Genomic DNA, 21403 nt, shown 5'->3' with positions numbered 1-21403 from the left:
TACACTTAGGAGAATTTCCGATCTGTTGGAGGAGTCTGCAGACATTTGGGGGAGGCTCCCCGTTCTCTGATTAATTTTCCTGACACTCGAAACGGGAAATATTAACTTGTCACTTCCATCATCTGGGAGCTTTAATTCTATGCGATGGCAGCTCCTCAGGAAAGCAGTTCTTAAAGGGAAATTATATATTTACAAGGAGTAGCTGGCAGCTTCTTTTTTTTCCTTCCTCAGCTTATAAACATGCAGGTGTCCGTTTTATTCTCATTCTTTTCCAACAAAAAGTGTGAATTTGTGTCGGTCAAAGGGAGGCTTATAAGTGGTGAAATGCGTCCCCTGTCCCTTTATGCAATAACTTGCAACAGTGCTCATGCATTTCAGTAAATTACTCATGTGCATGTGTTGTCACATGACTGAGGTGATGATATCACCAATCCTTGGGTTGCCTATGGTGGAGGAGAAAAGAGCTGAAAGGGAATATTTGGAAGGTGAGTGTGTGTGTGGAGCTATAACTGGAGGTAAACTGTACTGAGGAAAACATGAAAAAGTTGGTTACTGGCTTCCTTCCTGAAGTGCCAGTTGCCTGGCTGTCATGTTGGTTTAGTGCCTTTGATACTTCTCATTTCACTGACCTAGGACCAGTTTGTGGTTTAGAAAGAGGTTACACCCAATACAGCATGCAATTGCTCATCCGCATTTAAAGTTCATATCCATTACATTAAAAATGCATTACATTTCAGCTCAGCAACTCGAGGTGTAGAGCAGGTGAATCAATATGACAGCCATGCATATAGCCTAGAATAGGGCTTCTCAGCCAGGCTTCCTCCAGAGGTTCCTTGAGCAATGAGCAAGTTTAAGGATTTTTTTGTTGTTGTTTTTTCTAGAGTTGGGAGAATAAGTTATTGACACCCGTAGGTTAGTGTTCTTTTTGTAGTACGAGGATTGTGAGAGTGCCCTGGATTAGTTCAGCAGGACAGCATTAATGGTTTGTGTCATTGCCGCTCTTTCCAACTTCAGAAACTCTGCTTTACTTCACTTCCTCACATCTGGGTCCAACTGTTCCAAATGCAAAAAGAAAGCCCTCTGTATGTGCGGAGTAGCTGCAGACATATCCTATACAGGGATAACCAGAATGGCAGTGGAGTGAATAAAACCACAATTGATTCACGGCACAATCACACTTTAACCATGTAACATCAACATTACTGTGTCTGTTTTAAGTGTTAGTTTATCTGCTTCCCAAACTTTCCTCATTTTAGAGATTTTATAATGGCAAATTCAGTAACACAATAATGTATTTCAGCCCATTGACTTTCTATCATGAGAAGGATCAGAATGTGAAATGCGTTGGTTTGATTTTCTTCCAGTTATAGATTGGACTTGCTTTTGGGCAGCATGGTGGTGCAATGGTAAGCACGCTGGCCTTTCCCAGATTCAAATCTCAGTCAGGACACTATCTGCATGGAGTTTGCAGGTTCTCCCCATGTTTGCATGGGTTTCCTCTGGGTACCTAGGTTTCGTTCCACATTCCAAATACATGCAGTTAGGTTGATTGGCTTCCCCTTAAAATTGACTTTAATTGACCTCAGACTGCATTAATGACATATGACTATGGTAGGGGCATTAGATTGTGAGCTCCTTTGAGAGACAGTTAATGACATGACTATGGATTTTGTACAGCGCTGAGTAATATGGTTGCGTTATAAAAAAAACGTGTACTAATAATAAAATGTGCTGCATAAATCCAATATGTAGGCGTTCGGTCCATCAGGGGTGTCTTGGTCGCATGATTGGCCAAACATTTGTGTTATATGTTGTTAAATATTGGGTATTTCAACAGTTTGTGTGCTTGTCCTTCATTCAGCTTTATGACTTTTAATGCAACACAAAATTAGGACAACATTGATACATACAGTACAGTATTCTCCCCAGAAATACTTTTAAACTTGCGGGGAAGAAGCTGTGAGTGTTGGCCCCTGTATTGTGACCCAATGCCGGATGGACCAATAGGCAGTTTCATTATCTATCCCCCTGGCTGTACTTGGGTGATTATTGAAAAGTGCCCAGTGGTTCACCTGACGAAAAGGGTCTGGGGAGAACACTGCAGTAGAATGCTATATAAAAAGTTAATACCGCTCGCAAGTTATATTTTTGGTTTGCACAGTTGCTGCCTTCCTATGTTTGTTTCTATATAACTGATTCTGATGTTTTTTGTGTTGACAGCTCCTGGCTCTGCTGGCATTTATCTGCATTGAGACAATAATGGAGTGCTCGCCATGTGAAGGATTGTATTTCTTTGAGTTCGTCAGCTGCAGTGCATTTGTGGTGACCGGCGTCATACTGCTCATGTTCAGCCTGTCTCTCCATGAGCGCTTTCCTCACATCAACTGGACCCTGACGGTAAGTCTCCCAAGTTCCCCCCTATAGAATTCACTGTGTGTGCTCAGAACCAAAAGTCAGCTACAGCATCATACAAATATGTTAGTTACAAATGGCATTGCATTATTTTGGCACCCAAACAACCAAGAATGCCCTATTAGATGGAAGGTTTGTGCATGGAATCTGTATACACAGGTGGATAGGAAGATGGAATTGATGTAAGAGAAGTCTGCACAAGGAAAATTAGCAGTCACTGGGCTTTATTACAAAAAGATCCTGCACAGAGGCAAACTTTTTTTTTTTGTATGCCAAGTATAGAAAAATACTGATTACTCCTTCCAGAAATTCAGTGTTCATGTAATTTCCTGTGCATTATACTCCATCGCTAACAATAATATCAGCTTTGCAATCTTCTGTAAATGACAGAACACATCCTCCTTATGGATGTAATGGAGACTGGGGAGGTGTTTGCAGTCCATATCAGGCTTTTCACATCTTCATGGCCTCTCATGAATAGGAGTAGACCTGAAAAGTGTTTTTAAGCTTTGGCACAGCAGTGTGGTCTCTCCTCCTCCCCGCCTGTCAATGCTTCTTTTACTAGATTATCAGGTGAAGGTCGGTCTTTGGAGGTCTGATTGGTGTGGTGAGAACATCTGTCACAAGAACAGGTAAACAAGACAAGAGCGGTGTTCCTACAAGAAACCTGAAAGCAAATGTCACTGCTGTCAGCATCCTCATTGTTACTGGGCTCTGTACAGGTAAATCAACATGCTCTGTATACCCCAGGACACTAATTATTCATTACAAACACAGCATATCAATACATGAATGAATTTATATTATAGAAAGCATGGCAGCAGTGATAAACTGTCATACTTCTCTTTTTAAGGCTACCTAGGACAGGAAACATGTTAGGTTTACAGAATTCAGTCTCACTTTTAGCATGATGGGAAAGCGAACGTTTTGTAGTTCACAAATCTGAATTGGGCAGTGCAGATAACATGCATGGAACAAAGTACAGCATGGGATTACTGACAGGATCGACATGTATATTTATTTACTTATTGAATGCAGTGTTCTTCCCGGACCCTTTTAGCTGGGCGCACCTCCCGGCACTTTTCAGTAACCAGCAGGCTTTTTTGGGTGGTTACTGAAAAGTTAAGTCACAATACAGGGGTTACTGGATGGTTGGTGTATAATACAAAGATGATGGAAAAAATTGGACATACCAAGGGGGTAGGCATTGGAAATTGGAGCAAAGTACAGGGGCAGGTCTGCAACAACAATTAAAAAACACTACATTTGTCATAACTTGCCCTGCCCACCCACCTACAACTTAAAACGCTTTCTGGGGAGAACCCTGCACTTGTTTTTACCTGTGACTTGGTGACTGTTCATTGTTTTCCATCATTTAATAATTTTGAATCCCCACTTTTCAGAATTCCTCATTTAATGTGTTGTCCTACCACCCCCTATTTTTTTCTGGCTGTCATTGATAGCCTGCACCCCCTGTGTGCATCTATTTATCAGGATGTGCGATATAGATCATTTGCACCAAAATGAGATTCTAAAACACTTTTAATGCTGTCCATATGATACCAAATTAACTCGGGGTCTGTAAAGATACATAAAACAAGCAGTGGTATTGGAATACAGATGCAGATCTTGGAGCATGTATGTGGCATAAAGGAGACTCCTCGAAGCTGTTGGCAAGTATTCTCAGAGCGATTAACATCAAACTTCTTCTTACCCCATAATTAGACCAGTCACATGACTCCACAGTTCTTTGCAGTATGCAGAAATTCTGATGAAATATTAAATCACATGATGACTTTATCGCCTCCTGGTTTGGGATTATTTCCTAAACATGTGCCCGTCTGCATGATCTACAGAAGGTTTGCATTGTGCTTACTCAACAAATTCATTCTTCTCATTTTTTTGGTCCAAAGAATGTTAATCTACAAAGGTTCCCTCCTCCCTTGCCAGCCTCACTTAGGAGTTGCGGTATCATTTCTGTAGAACAAGGAAATAACTGGGGTAAAAACATGAAATGTATGTCAGAGGGATCACTAGATAGAGATACGAGCTGAAATTATATTCCATTCTTGATTTCTCCCATAAAAAAAGCATGCTTGGGCGTGGCCCACCTACCTCCTTGCCCCTTTTTGATTGGTTAGTGAGGCAGCCTATTATATGAATGAACCGATGAGTATGAGAGGTTTAGAATAAACTCCAATCCTGCAGGAATAGTTGCATGTAACTTCAGCTGTCTTTATTTCTGTATCTTACGGTTTTTATGGTTTCCTTTAAGCTAACTTCTTGCTTTTCTTAGTTCTTAAAATCATATTTTTTTTACATTCCACTACTGAGTTTTTTTTTTATAAATACTGGTATGCATATTATTAATAATATTAATAAACAGAATTTAAATAGTGCCAGCATATTACGCAGCACATACACAACAGCCTGTATTGTTAAGCAGTTAGGTGAGGTTTTCAGCACAGAAGCTGTCGGACCTCAGGACAATACTTTTGTGATCCTCATGACCCGGATTTAGACTTGTACAAAAAGATAAAAGAAAATACCCCAGTATGACTTTGGCGCTTCCCAGTTCGTACACAGGCCCTGTTCGTAGGCCCAAGTTCATACACTTTCATCAGTGAAGCTGAGTGATCCGGCAAACCTGAAATGTATCTGGTCCAGAATTGAAAACAATTGCTAACAAATAGCTAATGACTTATAGGAAATCCATTCCAGGTTTGCTGGATCACCCAGCTTCACTTAAAAAAGGCCAATCATGTTCTTCAGCATGAACATGTGCTGACAAAGACCTATTGAGAGTAAGATCAAGCAAGATGAGCTCACAAGTCTATACTGCCAGTTCCAGGCTGGGGGTGGAAGGTGATCAGGCTGCAATTATTAAAGGGAACCTTTCAGTAAAACGCCCTCTTTACAAATCGCCTACTGTCAGTAAAAATACTAATAAAACAAAAAAGTTGAATTATACTTATCATACCCCAATCTTCTTAATGGCTTTAATGCCACCGTCCTTCCAGGAACATTACCAAAAATGCAGAGCAGGCAAAATCCTGCGAGAAGACATTTCAGTCTATTGCAAGATTTCAGCTGCTCCGTATTCCCCAGGATCTAGCTGGGAGGAATGTGATGTCAGCGACATGGGGCAAGCCAAGTATAAACCCCAAAGCTTTGTTCACACTGGCCTGGAGGTTGCAGTGTGTTTACTGCTTCCTCATGCCAGGGAACCTCTGCATCTCAGGAGATGGTATATATGTAGCTTATATGTATGTAGCTTCTCTCTGCTGCTCCCTAAGCCCCATTATTAACCACCTGACCGTTAAACCCGACCTTGGTTCGGGTTTATCGATTTTGCAAAAATCGATAAACCCGAACTTTTCTCACTATTTAAATCCCCTCACTTACCTGGTCCCCGCTGCGATGATCCATTCTGTTCCAGCGTCGATCGCTAAAAAAAAATACTCGCCTTCTCCCCGCAGCTCCTCCGGACACGTCTTCTGTCTTCTTTCTTCATCCGGCGAGTGCAGTGACGATCTCCGGAATTTCCCGGTGATGTCGCTGCATGCGTCGGTGCAGGCAGGAAGTGGGGCGGGAAATTCAAAATCCTTTGCATTGAACTCAATACAAAAAAGCTGTATTGAGTCCAATACAAAGAAATCCTTTTATAATATATATATATATAATTGTATTATATATATATTAAATAAGGTACTGTTACAGGTACATTACATGATACACTACTAATTTTTTTTTTTAAGATTTTTTTATGTTTTATAAAAAAAAATTTATTATTAAATTTATAAAATTTTGGACATATTTCGGTGAGTTATGCGGTAACTCAATGAATTATAAGTTCAAATATTTTGTATTGGATTCAATACAAAGTCTTGTATCCAATCCAATACAAAATAATACAAAAAATATTTGTGGTTTTGTCTATAGGTATGTGACGTTGGACTCTGTTTTAAAATTTACCACACTAGGGAGGTGTTTTAGAAAAATATATTATTATACAGTATACCGAATTATCGCATTTTCAGTATTTTTCATTTATTTATGTATTCTTGTTTAAGCTGATTTTTGTGTCTTTTATTTAATTTTATTAAAAGTAATTTTTTTTACATGATTGTGTGTTTCAAACATTTTTTATATTCATGATCTCTACTAGAACTCTTGTTTGGACATATTTCTGTAAGTTACAGGTCTACAATTTAAAAAAAAAAATTCATGAAAAACAGTGTAACGCTTTTGGTACAGAAATCTAGACCTCAGTGTAACGCCCAGGAGGTAAATATTATTAATATTAATAAACAGGATTTATATAGTGCCAACATATTACACAGCACTGTACATTAAATAAAAGTTTCAAATGACAGACAGTGACACAGGAGGAGGAGAGGACCCTGCCCCAAAGAGCTTACAATCTAGGAGGTGGGGAAAGTATCACACAATAGGAGGGGAGATATGTAGTGATGGGAAGTAGTGAGGGTTTCAAAAGACAGAAGAAGACGGGTAGGCATGTTTGAAGAAATGGGTTTTCAGTGATCTTTTAAATGAGCAGAAAGTAGGAGCAAGCCTAGGAAGACCATTCCAGAGAGTTGGGGCAGCTCTAGAGAAGTCTTGTAGCCGTGCGTGTGATGAGGTTATGAGTGAGGAAGTCATTAATAGGTCATTGGAGGAGCGAAGTGAGTGGCTGGGGGGTATTTTCCCCATCAGGTCAGAAAGGTAAGTGGGACAAGAATTGTGGAAGTATTTGAAGGCAAAGCACTGGAGTTTGAATTTGATGCTAAGGTGAAATGGAAGCCAATGAAGAGAACTGCAAAGAGATGCAGCAGAAGAGGAGCGGTGGGAAGGATGGATGAGTCTGGCTGCAGCATTCATAATAGATTGTAGAGGAGAGAGTCAGGTTAGTGGAATACCAGAGAGGAGGAGGTTACAGTAGTCCAGATGAGAGATTTGGACTATTGTCCACATCTCTCAATGTGCCAGCTGTCAAATCTGCTGACCATGCTGCGGTGTCTGTGTTCGAGAAGCTGGCAAGGTGCCAGCCGTGGCGATCACGTTATCCAGTGGTAGGTTTGAAGCTGCTCTTTTTTTTTCTTTACGGGTACATTTACCACCCGCTATTGTAAGCAGAACCATGCATTTTCATTTGAGTTACAGTTTTAAGTGCAATAGAGAAAAGCCAACCAGATCTGTTTATATGTGAGGACAGAAGTACAAATCCTTTGGAAGGAAAACCAGCACGTTATATATGTATTTATGTCATTGCTGTACCGTTGTCTGCATTTCAGCTTTGATATCCAAACTGTGGAAGTGCAAGCTTTGCAGTGTTTATTATTATAAATCAGAATTTTTCTCACTGAAAACATAAATGCCATTGTGGGTGGATTTAGCGCCTTTCACGGGTCCCTGGGCAGCTTTAGCAGTTTGTTGGCTGAATGGTTGTTGTAGTCAGAGGGTTAGCTGGGACGTGCGCAGCCTTTAGGAAATCTGCTGACTCGTCTGTTTGTTCTGTGAAATGTGCGCTGTATATATTTAGATGCTTCTGCAGCATCTTTATATTAACAATACACATCTGCCTGTGGCTTCTTCAGTACTATGAGGCCATTCTGTATGAAGCTTCCTTTGTACACCCCACTCTAACGCCACCCATATTGGTACGCCTTATATTCCGTCTTTGCATGGGTCAGCTCCCGTGTTTTATCTTTGCTGCTTCCCCTATAAATACCAGTCATGGATTGATCTTGGCCTGCTGGGAGATTGTCCCCTCTCTGGTAGTAAGTCTAATGGAAGACACATGGCCTGTGAGGGCCTTGGCAGGCAATAACTTCACACAGGAGCTCCCTGTGAACTGCAGAATTTTGCTAGCAGAGGATTTAATGACATGTGAAACATCTTGTGCAATGGGCTTGTTTTCACTCCCGCCGGGTCTCGTATTCCCTCCATGCTGTTGCAATAAAAACTGGCTGAAATAGACTGCGTGACTTCTTGTTTAAATAAACATTTTATTGTTTGATTTAGGCAGCGACTAAAGGGCAGTACAGACGCTCAATCGGGACATTCGACTGTGATCCTCCCCGTTAGTAAAACAATAGCTGCGTCCTTCCTAATAATAAAACGATAGCTGTCATGTATTGGTTTGTCATTTGGTGATCCTGTGAAGCAGATCGCTGACCTGTCATGGTTTAACAGTACTGACATTAGATTTTTACCAGGTCAATTACAAATGATAAAATATCTCTAGCGACCCATAGTAAGCCGGGATCGGTTGAATTCGGGTTGGGATGAATGGTTCTCCAATGTTTTCCTGTGCTGTAAGTCAGTGGATAATAACGCACCACAGGCCAATGTTACATTAGTGTTCTCCCTCAAATTTTTTTTTCGCTGGGTTAGATGGGTAAGTATTGTGACCCATCTTTTCAGTAACCAACCAAAAACAGCCGGGTAGCTACTGAAAAGTGCTGGGTGAGAACACTGTACATAAATAAATTACTCTGGGGGGGTTTATATTAGAATGTTATATTTATATTCAGTATAAATTTATATATATTATATTTATATTCAGTATTTATATTCTCTAACTTAGATGCATGGGAGCTGTTTTACCTGTCAAAGGATTTGTATTTCTGTGCATCTCCAAACCGAAACTGAATGCTATTGTTTGAATGAATTGCTTTCAGCCAGGGCTAGCTAAGGGTTTATGCACGTGGACTGCCATACAGTAATATACTTTTATTTTGGGCAGGCGCCTCTCTGTCCCTACCAGACAGCACAACCAGGTTGGTGACTTCTCTGTTCTGTTATGCAAACCATACAACTTGGTCAGCCTAAGGACAATGCAGAAAGAGCAGCACGCTGATAAAGTGACCTCCCTGCCTTCCTCTCGGTGTATTTCTTATCAGCACATGTGTAGGCAGCAAAATCTTATTGGCTTACAGTGCTTCTCAGGAAAAGATTCATATTATCTTGTATACATATTATGCAGCGCAGTACAAAGCCTACCACTAACTGTTCCTCAAAGGAGCTCACAATTTAAAATAGTCATATGTCATTAATACAGTCCAAGGACAATTTGAGGAGAAGCCCATTAACCTAACTGCATGTCATGATTTAGTCCCTGCTTGTCATTATATTGGTTTGACATTTTGGAGCACCCATTTTCTCGGGTGTCAATATTTTTAATGCATTCACCATTTTTTTTGTTCTAAACTTCTGCAGCCTCTTTGAAGCCATTTCGCATCTCTATGTGCATTTCTGAGACTAGCTTTCTATATGTGTAAATAGTAAGCAAAGGTGGTGGTGTTGATTTATAATAGTAAGGACTTTCATAGCAGGATTGCCATTTGTTTGGTATTTTTAACAAAGGTTGTAGATTGTACAAAAGATTGAAAATGAGTGAAAAGGAAAATAACACCTTAAAGCTTAGTGATGAAGTTTACATCCACAATATTGAGCTTAGAATATTTTATTATCTTTGAGCTGAGCTGTTCTTGTGAAATATAAATACAGGCGCTGCCATTTCTGGTCTCTTTATTGGCCCTGATTAAGCATGCAGACAGCAAAGACAGAACTTACCTCAATACTTTTCCCAGGTCAGTGGTTCCACATATTGAACTCGGAGAGGATAAACATGGCTGCTAGGGAAATATTATTTTGGAAATATTATTTTCATCGTGTGTTTTCTGAGCCCTTCTCCTGACTTGCCATGTGAGCCCACGGCCTGGGTGCGGGGGGTTTGTGTTGTGGGGTTGAAGAATGTGGCCATTTTCATTGTCTCTTGTGTTTGTGTCTTTCAGGATCTGGTAAACACCGGACTCAGCGCTCTCTTTTTCTTCATCGCCTCTGTAATTTTGGCCTCGCTGAACCACAAGTCTGGGGCGGAAATTTCTGCCGCGGTAAGAAAATGACTTACTGAAGTCTTTCAAGAGAGAAGGGAATAATGCGTTCCTTAACCCAAAACCTGCTGCCCCTTTTCCTGGTCCCTCGCCCCTTCATTCTTCCATCATCTATATTGCATTGAGGAAGCCTTTGTCATCTTGTGTGGTATTATATTACACAAGTATTACCGTGCATTTATCGCAGAACAATATTTCATTTATTTATGCTGTCAGTCACCCCCAAATTGATGGTAACATACTTGCAATATTTATTTGATTTGCGCTTTATCTCTGAACCTGTCCACTTTTCCCCAGTTATTTGGTTGCACTAGGAATTCCTACAAACTTTTAAGGTTGAAAAAGGCAGCTATAGAATGTCACAGGATTGAGAGTTTTGTGGCTGCTTTGAGACATCTGTACTAAGAAATATCAAAGCTCCCTTTGCTGAAATCTGGCTGGCTGGTATTAATAAGTGGCTCCAGTTCTTGTGTCACTGAATTAGAACACTGAACTAGAACAATCTTTAGTTGAGAGCTTCTGACTTTGTTTCATGCTTGTTCCAGGTCATTGAATAATAATGTACTGAAGCCATTGGCTCAGCGTGATGTTTATTTATTGCATATATTAGTTTTTTTTTATAGGTTTGCCCTAACCAGTTAACTGGACAGGAAAGCATGCAATGACTTAGCAGCAGCTGTCTGTGTGTGACTGTTAAACAGCTGCATTGTCCTATATTATACATAAGGCTCTGCTGCCCCCTAGTGTTTCATTGTTTTTATTACACTGTGTCATCATGAAGATTATCTGTCTACTTTGTAGGTTTTTGGCTTTTTAGCCACCATCTCCTACTCCGTTAACACTTACCTGGCCCTGCGACAATGGAGATTCGGCAACCGGTCCCAGAACATTCGCCAGTCCAGCGACTACATGAGGGCACGCAGTGAATCCCGAGACGTAGACTGCCGCCCTGAGATTCAGCGTCTGGATGCGTGAGCGACCAAGGCCATTTTAATGAATGAAAACCAAGTGACTTCTCACCATAGGCCAGGGATTGGCCCAGTTTTGTAAGGAGGCAGCAGGCGTGGGAAGCATTTCCCCAACTTTTGACACGTGTTCATAATTCCTGGACTAGGTCTTACATTCCTGATGATGTAAGGGAAGGTAGGTGACAAACCTTTATGGCAAAGGCGTTCCATGGTATGCCATCATTATACTCCTCCCCGGGAAGTCTGATCAGCAGGATTCATGAAGGGACAGTCATCTCGGTTTATTAAAGGGCTGCGCGGCACGTTATTTCAACCAGAGAGGGAGGAAAATGAAGTTATTATTGTCTATAAAATTAATCCACACTTTTAAATTCTCATGTTTTAATCATTCATTATTTATGTCATTTTACTGATTTTTTTTTTTTCATGTAAGCATTATTAATTTAAAGTGGTTAGTTTTTAATGAACAACATTTGTACTATATGGTAATTGTTTTTTGTTTGGCTAAAATTTAGAGCTCGGCCCCAAGAGGTTCCTCGTCATTGGAAACCTTGGATTAGTGTTCCAGGCAGATGTAAAAAGTTCCCTCTATGCTATATATATATATTTGCTGAAAGATATTTTTAAACCGCTACACGTAATTATTTGTATTCCTTCTTTATAGTTAACTACCTGTAATCTCTGTAGACCAGCTGAAATTTTTAGTCGGGCTGACAGCTTGATGTGGGAGGGAAGGATACACAATCATAACTACAGACCAGATTAATTCTACAAAATGCATTCCTGGTGCATCAAAACAAAGTCTTACAGATTGGTTTCTTTAGGAAGTGTTCACAACCTGAGCAGAAGACTTTTCCCTAATAATGGAAGCAGAGGTTACCTTGCAGAGGTCTGACGTATCCCCTGCTAAAGTCAGAGCTTTCCAATTAACAGGTAGCAAAGGCTTTGGTCTGACTCCGCAAGGAGCATGTAACATCTATGCAGAGAAACTACTGTTTCTTGGCTGTAAACAAAGACAGTTGTCATTCGCAGGCAGCCTGCTTGAGGTGCCTACAACCATTTTAAGTTATTTACTTTTTGAAAGTCTGTACTTTTTTACTGTTTTTTTTTTTTTTTTTTTATCTGATGACAATAAATTGGATCTAAACCAAGAGAATTTGTAAGTTGTCATCCTCTGACCTGATCCTAAAATATTGCAGCTCAGGTTGGGGTTCTGATCCTCTGGCTTTAATAACATCTGAATCACTGACCCAGAATGGGGATGCAGCTCAGGTGCTGAGATAATAACGGCACACCGATATCTGCATGCTTGGTTCAGGGTGTGTGAATGGAGCTACTGAGGCCAAAATTAAACAGCTTTACATCTAGGCAATCAGAATTCTTTAGCATAAGTTCAGCAATGGCAGCTTCTATAATCTCACTGTCCACTCTTTTGTGTAATGATGGTATTGTAATATGTGACCAGATTGATATCACACCCCACCACATTACATGAATTGTGTTATAGAATAGGCCAATACCAATATTTTTTTTTCTGTATTAGGAATAATGAATACATTCTGGCCACAACAGCTACTGCAAGAAGCTGAAAGCAGATCACAACAATGATGTATTTTTGATGCCAAGGTTTGATTATTTTTATTTATCTGCATTTAATAATTTTATTCAAAACACTAAAATAACAAAATGATGTCCAAATTTTTGGACCTTGCTGTAGTTGCAGGCTACAAGTATCAGCAATGATAAAAATTCTGAGCTGCACATGCTCTGTGTACCACAGAAAAAAGGATTGTGAAGAGGTAGGTAAGTGTGTTTTATAGCATAAGGGACATCACTCGTCCTTTCTGCAATAAGAGTCTATCCTGCTCGCAGTATTTGTACACAGAACTATATGTACGCTTTAAAACACTATACCATAAACCTGAGTATTAGGGACTAGGACTTGGAGCTTAATTGTCTTCTACAGCCTCCTGTGGTTGGTACACCTTGCTGTATGTTCTAGAGAGATAGATATAGGAGGACCTGTGTTATTTGCTCCTTTGAATACTAAAGGGGAAGTTTGGTAGATGTTCGGAATCATTCACATGGGGACAACCCAAGCCAAATTTGTTTTAGCTGCACAAGGGGATCCTATTTTCCTCGTTTTTATTGCAAGCTAAAGAGAGCATGGCACCCCCATATTGCTAATGACATTGCCAACTTAAAATATTGTAAAGTGTGCAGTCCATTCTGTCTAGAGAATAATCTCCATCTTTAAGGCTGGCACCCATAAAGTTTGTACTGTACTTAGTCTGCAGTCATATATAGGCACCCCTTGCACCCCACATTCTCCCTCATTGTATAGGGAAAGCTTATATCAGCACCATCTCCAATCCTGGCAGACGAATTGTAGATGTGATATCTGGCCTGTAATATACATATGTGCTGCCAATATTCTATTTGTGGTACTTTACTAGGGTCCACTGCCCAGACCCATTTTTCATATCTATGAGGTATAAGCAGGGCCAAGGTTATACCCATTAAAATCACATGTAGCACTTCCTGTTATTTCTTTTGAAAAGTAGATAATTATGCTAAAATTGTGCTCAATTTTAAAATATTTATATCAAGCTTTACCTGTAAAAGAAAAGTAAACATAGTTGCAATGAGCTTCTGTTTGTGCCACTGAACATTCTTCAGTCCTGAGAAATCTTTTAGTAAATCTGCGCTGAAACTGACACTTCCAAAATTCAGTCCCCTGGGTTTCCTGCAGCTCTCAATGGATCCTCTGAGCAGTGGGGGCCCCAGAGATCAGCACCCCAGAGGTATTGGCTTTGGTGCAACTGGTGACTAGCTCCTTTTTAAGGGAGACATCAGGGATCCAATGGACCCATCCAAATCACTGCTGCCTTCCATCTGAGTTGCTTGAGTATGAATCATGTTCTCCCAGCTCATCTTCTCAGCATCCCGGGGATGATAACTGACAATTGGAGATGCTCGGGGCTGAGTGCATCCGGTAGAATAATGAATGGAAGTTCACTTGCTTCCGGCTTTTCTCCACTCTGACATCCATAATGGGTGGTCCCATGCACCCTTGATGGGCATATAAGCATGGTGCACATGGATAGGGAGTGCACTGAGGGCAACGGCTCATTTAGCAGCTCATAGATGTTGTTATAGGACATAATATAGTCTGAAAAAGGAATGGGAACATGCTTTGGATTTGACAGCTGCTGTTGTGGAACATCTTTGACTATCTCACAGTTACAAACTTGGTTGAGATTCCAGTTTTGGATAATCAATTATTTCCCACTAAAAATAGACATTCTTGTGTTTCCAAGAAAACACAAACACTGCACATGTGGAGGACCTATGTCCTCCTTGCTGCTGCTGCAATTTAGGTTGTCTTCTATACAAATCTAAACTGAGTGATTCCGACAGAGTGGACACAATTGTTAAAACTTAATTTATGAATACTGTAGTAAACTGGAGGAAGATGGAGATGTACATATATGTCATCTGTGTGTGTTGGGGCGTCTTCGCATTGCAGCAGCAGAGAGGATGGTATATATTGCAGATCTCCCCTCTGTACTAATTCTGTACATTCTGCCCTGCTGTATATGGGGATTTCCATATTCAGTAAACTTCAAATGATCTTATAAACACGTCCCTGAGCAGTATTTACATTGCCACCCTATACTGCAGATCTGCTATTGCTTTTGCATGCTTTGGACAGAGCTTAATTTTCTCTAGCTTCTCAGAGAGCTCTGCCTTCCATAGTACACCTTCTGGACATTTTTTAATGATTTATGCAGCTCATGGTAGGAATGGTAACTGGTGGTATTAAATGTGCAACGGGGGAATATTTTTTAGCTGGAGTGCCCCCGAGACTTGACATGTCCTGGACAGCAGTATTCCCCATTGGTGATGCCCCCCCCATTTTTCTCCATAGGCATAGGTGAGATGAAGTCATAGCTGCTTCACCTAAACTGCTCTTGTCACCGACCTGAGTGAGTTACCCTTATGTATCTACAGTCAGTATATTAGAAGGGCCCTGTATTCTGTGCAATGATTTTCTAATTGATTCTCTATGGTAACATCTAGCAAACCCAAGCTGCTGGCCACAATAGCCTGATTGGGAGCCTGTAATAGACATTCCAGAAACGATGGGAAATTCTTCTGCTGAGGCATTACATTGCTGTAAGAAGCCAGTGCAAGAATAGTCCCTTTCAAACTTAACTCACAACACAGAAATCCATTTTTTTGGAGCTTTGCATGTTAAAAAGGTGAATACTGTCACATGTCAGACTCCTACCAACATTACTTCCTATTTCCTCCATTTCCCAGATTTCCCTCAGTGAGGTCATTGTACTGACATGTCAATAGAGGGTCTCTGAGGGCATTCCCATGTTATATGAACCCCCCTTCCTATGTATGAATAGGGGTGGCTGTTTCCTTCTTGGCTACTCCTTTTCAAGACCACCAACATAATGGTTCTCCTATGAAACATGCGACACTTACATGTGTGAATCTTGTACGTTATGTGCATTAAATACACTGGTTATAAAAGCAGTTACTGAGAAGAGGGCTGCTTAACCCGTCACTCCAAGCTGCCTGCAGATAACAGCTCAAATGCCAGCTCTGCAGACCTGACCAATTAATTCCTGAGATATTCCATCTTATGCCGTAACTATTTCTAAAAAGATATGCAGATGTATAAAGTGTATGTAAACCCCCAAAAAAACAAAATTTAATATGATGCATCCAAACAGTCCTTGGACGTGCTAGCAGCACTCACTTTCTATTTTCAGGTACATTCTAAGAACATTTGACAAGTATATAAAATGCAAATCTTGCAGGAAATGCGGTGTCCTTGTCAGTTCCTGTGAACTGAAATGATATATCAGACAATATTATCTTCCGTATCTAACCCTCCCTCCCCAATGTAACAGAGATAAAGGCTGGAAGACATGTTTAATGTTCAGCCTTGGTGACAACCATGGCTCTTTTTATGGATTCAGTGGAGGGAGAGTAGCCACCCATGGACAGGAAATGTTATCAGGATTATAGAATGGAGAGGAAAGATGCAGTATACTGTTTGACCTATTTTTTGCTTTTGGATTTTGTTTTGCCTCATTTATATAGCAAGCTCTCTGTGTTACAAATTGTGGTCTTTATTGGACTGAAACTCTGATGTGTTCATCTCCAAGCACTATCATACTATACATTACTATCTATTGTATGTATTCAATTGTTTAATATGTCTAAAACCCAGTTCTGTCTGAATACAAACAGCCTTTGGATGGGAGTCACTGATGGGACCACTATCTGTACAAGGTTATCCCTAAAGCTGACCTCCTATGACTTTCAGCATGACTTTTCCACTGGAGCACCTTCGTCACTGAAGGATAAGTGCTTGTTTTTTGCTTGGATACAATGGAAAAAAATCAAGGAGAGAAAAGGTAAGCCATTTTGGCATGCCATTGAAGTTTTTACTTGAGACACATAATAAATAAATAATAAAATCTCAAGATTTTAGGCCAGTATAAGACAATATAAAAGTGTACTACTATCAAATCTAAATATCCAAAAATATATCAGTCTGTATAGTATGCAGAAAATGGTCGCTTGTTGTTAATTTAGTGCCCAAAGCATTTCGCCTAAAAGGACTAACTCAGGGGTAAGAACATCATGGAATTCCAACTAGGATGCCTGGATCATATTAAATAGATAACTCGGTACACTTGTGAAGTTGTAAAGTTTCTCAAGGATATAGAGATCTCAGATTAGTGGACTCCTACTAGCTACATATCATCTCTATACAAACTGCTGGATTCCCATTGGTTTTACGTAATCCACATCAGTAATAACCAATCATCTTATCTGAGAACTATATCTGTGAGAAACTTCACAAGTGTACCCAGTTAACTTTTTAATATGATCCGGCCATCCTAGTTGGTGTTACCCCTGAGGAAGCCTGTTCAGGCAAAATGCGTCAGACACTCTTCAGTCTTGAGCTTTCATTATTTAACATGTTTCTCAAGTAAAAACCTCAACTGCATGCTAAAAAGCCCTATTTTTTTCTCCTTGTTTACATTTCCACTAGGGGCTGGCGTTCCTGATTTTCAGTTAACCTAGTTTGGATTAACTCCTATACTTAGTACTCAAAGTTTGACTTGCTTTATCCCTCAGTCTCGCAGGCTTCCTCTACTGAGTGCTACATTGTATGGGTCATCTTGAAATGCCGCTTGAATTTAGCTTCAGCTGCCTGTTTCTTATTCCTTACTAGAAAAAAAAAATTAAGCTTGTTGAATGTTCATATTTTATTTACAGATAAGATCAACTAATGTATTTGTATGGCCCTATTTACCATATTTTATTTATAATGCAAGGGGTCAGTCCACCCTGATGTTATATGCTGGCCATTGGTGACGCTTGTTGGATTGAGTCTGTCCCTTGATTTTCATATCTTGGACATTCCTGAGCTCTCTTTGCTGTAATCGCCAACTATGTTCCTGGTGATTTTGGGGTTTCCCACTCTTTTTATTGTTTCAGCTCCTCCTGGTACATTGTTCCTCATCTATAATAAACGTATAGTAGGCAGAGTGGGAACCCTCTTAATGGCCACAGCTGATACAGGCAACGATTTTACCTTGGAAAAACTATGGAGAGTTTAAAGTGCAGTTTTAGACAAAATAAAAATGGTGTAAGATGCAATATTTACACATATTATTTAACACAGCAGCAACATCCTTCCTTTTCTTACCTGTAGATCCTGTTCCCAACCTTTCCTGAGGAAACCTTGAAATAACATTTTAATTTTTTGGAAGCCAGTGGGGAAAACATTCTTTTAAATTGTTTCCCCCTACACTGGTGGCTGGAATTACACATTTACAGACATCTAAAACATTGGGGTCATGCACAGTGTTCTCCCCAGCCCCTTTTAGCTAGGTGCAGCACCTGGTACTTTTCAGTAACCACCCGGATGATTTGGGGATTACTGAATAGTTGGATCACAATACAAGGGCTGCCACCCACCTACAGCTTCTTCCCACCCAGCTTTAAAAAAAAATTCCCGGTTAAACAGTGATGCAGCTATCTCTACCAAATGGTGTCGGCCCCAGAACTATAAAGGAATCATCAATGCAGGGTCTTTAAAGAGATAAAAGATGAAGAAATGAGTATGAACTGCAGACTTGTTCTGCATAGTTTTTTTTATTTTGCTCTCCTATATACTTTAAACGTCTATTCCATTCTACCATTTCCATAGGGTGACAACACTACTGTAATGCACCGCAACTTAACACCACAGTGTTCTCCCCAGCCCCTTTTAGCAGGGCACACCACCCGGCACTTTTCAGTAGCCACCCAGCTGTGTTAAGGTGGTTACTAATGCATTGGGTCACAATACAGGAACTGCCACCCACCTACAATTTCATCCCACCTAGTTTAAAATAAAATTTCTGGGTTTGACACTGCACTATGATGTGTGGGTGGGCCTAAATGACATGTATACCATGTGTGTAATCATTATTAATATTACACAGTATTTATATAGCGCTAACATATTATGCAGTGCTGTACAAAATCCATAGTCATGTCACTAGCTGTCCCTTAAAGGAGCTCACAATCTAATGTCCCTACCATAGTCATATGTCTGTACTACAGTCTAAGGTCAATTTTGGGGGAAGCCAATTAACCTAACTGCATGTTTTTGGAATGTGGGAGGAAACCAGAGTACCCGGGGGAAACCCACACAAACACGGGGAGAACCAGCAAACTCCATGCAGATAGAGTCCTGGCCAAGATTCGCACCTGGGACCCAGGGCTGCCAAGGCCAGAGTGCTAACCTCAGAACCACCATGCCGTTTTACCTATTCTGTTGTCATGTTTCGGACTTACTTTTCCTTGTAACATTTCTCCTGCTAGGGAGTTACATATAATGACTGCACTGGAGATGTGTACAGCTTTCTCCCAGGATGAACACATTCCTCGCCGCTCAGCATTTTACATGGTGCTTCTACTCAATCCCTCTCTATCTGTACAGACCTTTTTATATGAAGGTTGTCGTCTCATGGATGTATCACATTGTCTCATGTAGATCTGTTTTCTAAATCTTTGTATTTGTCTCACCTTGTGTGCCTTTTGTATCAATCTGCACTTGTCAATCATTGATGTCTTGTAATTTTATGAAGACTGAGTGTGTGTTTGTGTCAGTGCCGGTACTATGAAGATGATTTTTAATCTGTTAATAAAAGATCAAATACACTTTTTCTTGGTGTTTATGTGGTCCTGGTTGCTTCTGGAGACTTTGATATCTGAGCTGCCACTATATACCTAGGACAGGTGGGTATGGGGGGTATGTCACCTGCCCCAATGTTAGAGGGCATTGGTTTAAATCACAAGTTGACAAAAAAGAAAGATCAATCATCAATCCTGAGTGAGTTCAGACACTGACACAAAGCTTATTCTTAGAGAGCAGTACCATTTGGTAAGCACAGGAATTATTGCACTGGGCTTTAGATAGACCCTGCCACTAAACGTGGCAATAGCAATAGCTCTTATGATGTTCTTTATTCATTTACTTCTGGTTTCCTATTGTTTTTCCAGTTTTTTAAAAACATTTGTAAACCTTTTTTTTGGAATCTGGCATTGCCAGGTGGGTTGGATTCTATCCCCAGATGGTTCACAAATCCCCCAAATTAGGTGTGACTCGGAATACCACTAGGGGGGTAATACAGCCAGAGTATGTATCACCTTGCTGTAGACATTGGACTATGGTTTCGCAAGATCAACAAAATTATTCTTATGAAAGACTTTACCTCACTCCTTACAGCACAGAGAAGACCCCTTTTTGACCCCTATCTATCCTTCCCTTTTACCCCCATCCCACGACTTGTTATGATAGTCTAAAAGGGGTGATATTTTCTCACAATAATATTGTTCAAGACTTCATCCACGTTCTTTGGCCCTTATACTGGTTTTGTACTGTATACTTTCTAAAAATAAATTAAAAAAATGTTCAAAAAAGAGATATGCCACTCTGGTGCTGCAATACACAAAGCAGACAGGAGGTGGAGCTGCTGCCCTGTGTGTACATTATTTCAGATTATGGAAGCTGCTCCTATGTGTATTACACTGTTTTAGCAGTTTGTCTGGGTTTGCTCTTTAAATATTATTTGATTACGATTACTGCATACACCACTGTATTTGGGGAGGTTGATATATTTAAACTGAATTTAGTTAGTGAAACACCACCTTTTATTCCATTTAAAAAAAGAACCTCCTTCTGATTAAGTATGTACATTGCAAATATTTGCATTATTGATTTTTGATGATGAGGGTGTGCCTGATCTTGCCTTTATCAGCACCTACACATTCTCGCATGTATATTATACCAGGAAATGGAACATTGTCTTGCCTCCCTTTGCACAGGCTTTGGTTCTGAGTTCTGCAATCCCTTACAAGTCTTTGAAGAAGGTCAAGTGCAGATGAAATGAATTCTGAATATTCAACACAAGCCCAAAGGCCCTGGAATAATTTTTAAGTATCCTTTAAATAATGAAACTGATTGCAGGGGACAGCTGCAATCTGATATAAAGTTTTGTGTGTATGTCCCACAAGCACAGCAATGTAATTATAAGGAGTTCTGGATCTTTTTGTAATAATAAAATCATAATTGGTTGCACTGACACTGGCTGTTGTCTGATATCAGAATCCGCCTAAAGTGTAATGATTGAGGACACTAAATAAATAAGTCCTTTGCTACAAGCAGGATATCTACCTGGCGGTAAAGTACCCTTTGCCCACAGACTGCCACTATGTAAGAATTTATTCATTAGTTTTTATTTTATTTTTTTTTGCAGATTTCAATGGAATGATTTTATTGACATTCCAAAACCGCTTAGGCATCAGTTTTACAGTTGTTCCCGTTTTTATGACTTATCATTGATGATGTTTATCAGAAGTCTATTTTGTTAGCTGAATCTGCTTATACCCAAGAAGGAAGTGGTGACGCTGGTGAGTGATAATGCCATTTCCTTCTCCAACTGATGTCTTAAAGCAGACAACCCTTTTATATAAAGTAAAAAAAAATATATATATATTTTTAAAGTGCAAAACAAAAAAGGGTGCAGCACCTCCCTT

At 40.1% G+C, this 21403-nt stretch overlaps 1 protein-coding gene across 1 annotated transcript in view; it reads left to right on the top strand.

The window, feature by feature from the left end:
* Nucleotides 1-19525, top strand: part of CMTM4 (CKLF like MARVEL transmembrane domain containing 4) — a 35185-nt gene extending 15660 nt beyond the window's left edge. Inside the window, exons 2-4 of the mRNA XM_072422654.1 lie at nucleotides 2221-2397; nucleotides 10212-10310; nucleotides 11112-19525. Coding sequence (XP_072278755.1) covers nucleotides 2221-2397; nucleotides 10212-10310; nucleotides 11112-11285 — 450 coding nt within the window. The 3' untranslated portion in view covers nucleotides 11286-19525. The remainder of the gene's footprint in view (nucleotides 1-2220; nucleotides 2398-10211; nucleotides 10311-11111) is intronic.
* The last annotated feature ends 1878 nt before the right edge of the window (nucleotides 19526-21403 follow it).

The sequence above is a fragment of the Pyxicephalus adspersus genome, chromosome 9 (assembly GCF_032062135.1).
Source record: "Pyxicephalus adspersus chromosome 9, UCB_Pads_2.0, whole genome shotgun sequence".
NCBI classification, from domain to species: Eukaryota; Metazoa; Chordata; class Amphibia; order Anura; family Pyxicephalidae; genus Pyxicephalus; species Pyxicephalus adspersus.
Note: the sequence above shows the minus strand (reverse complement) of the source record. Positions and strands in the feature narration are given on the sequence as shown.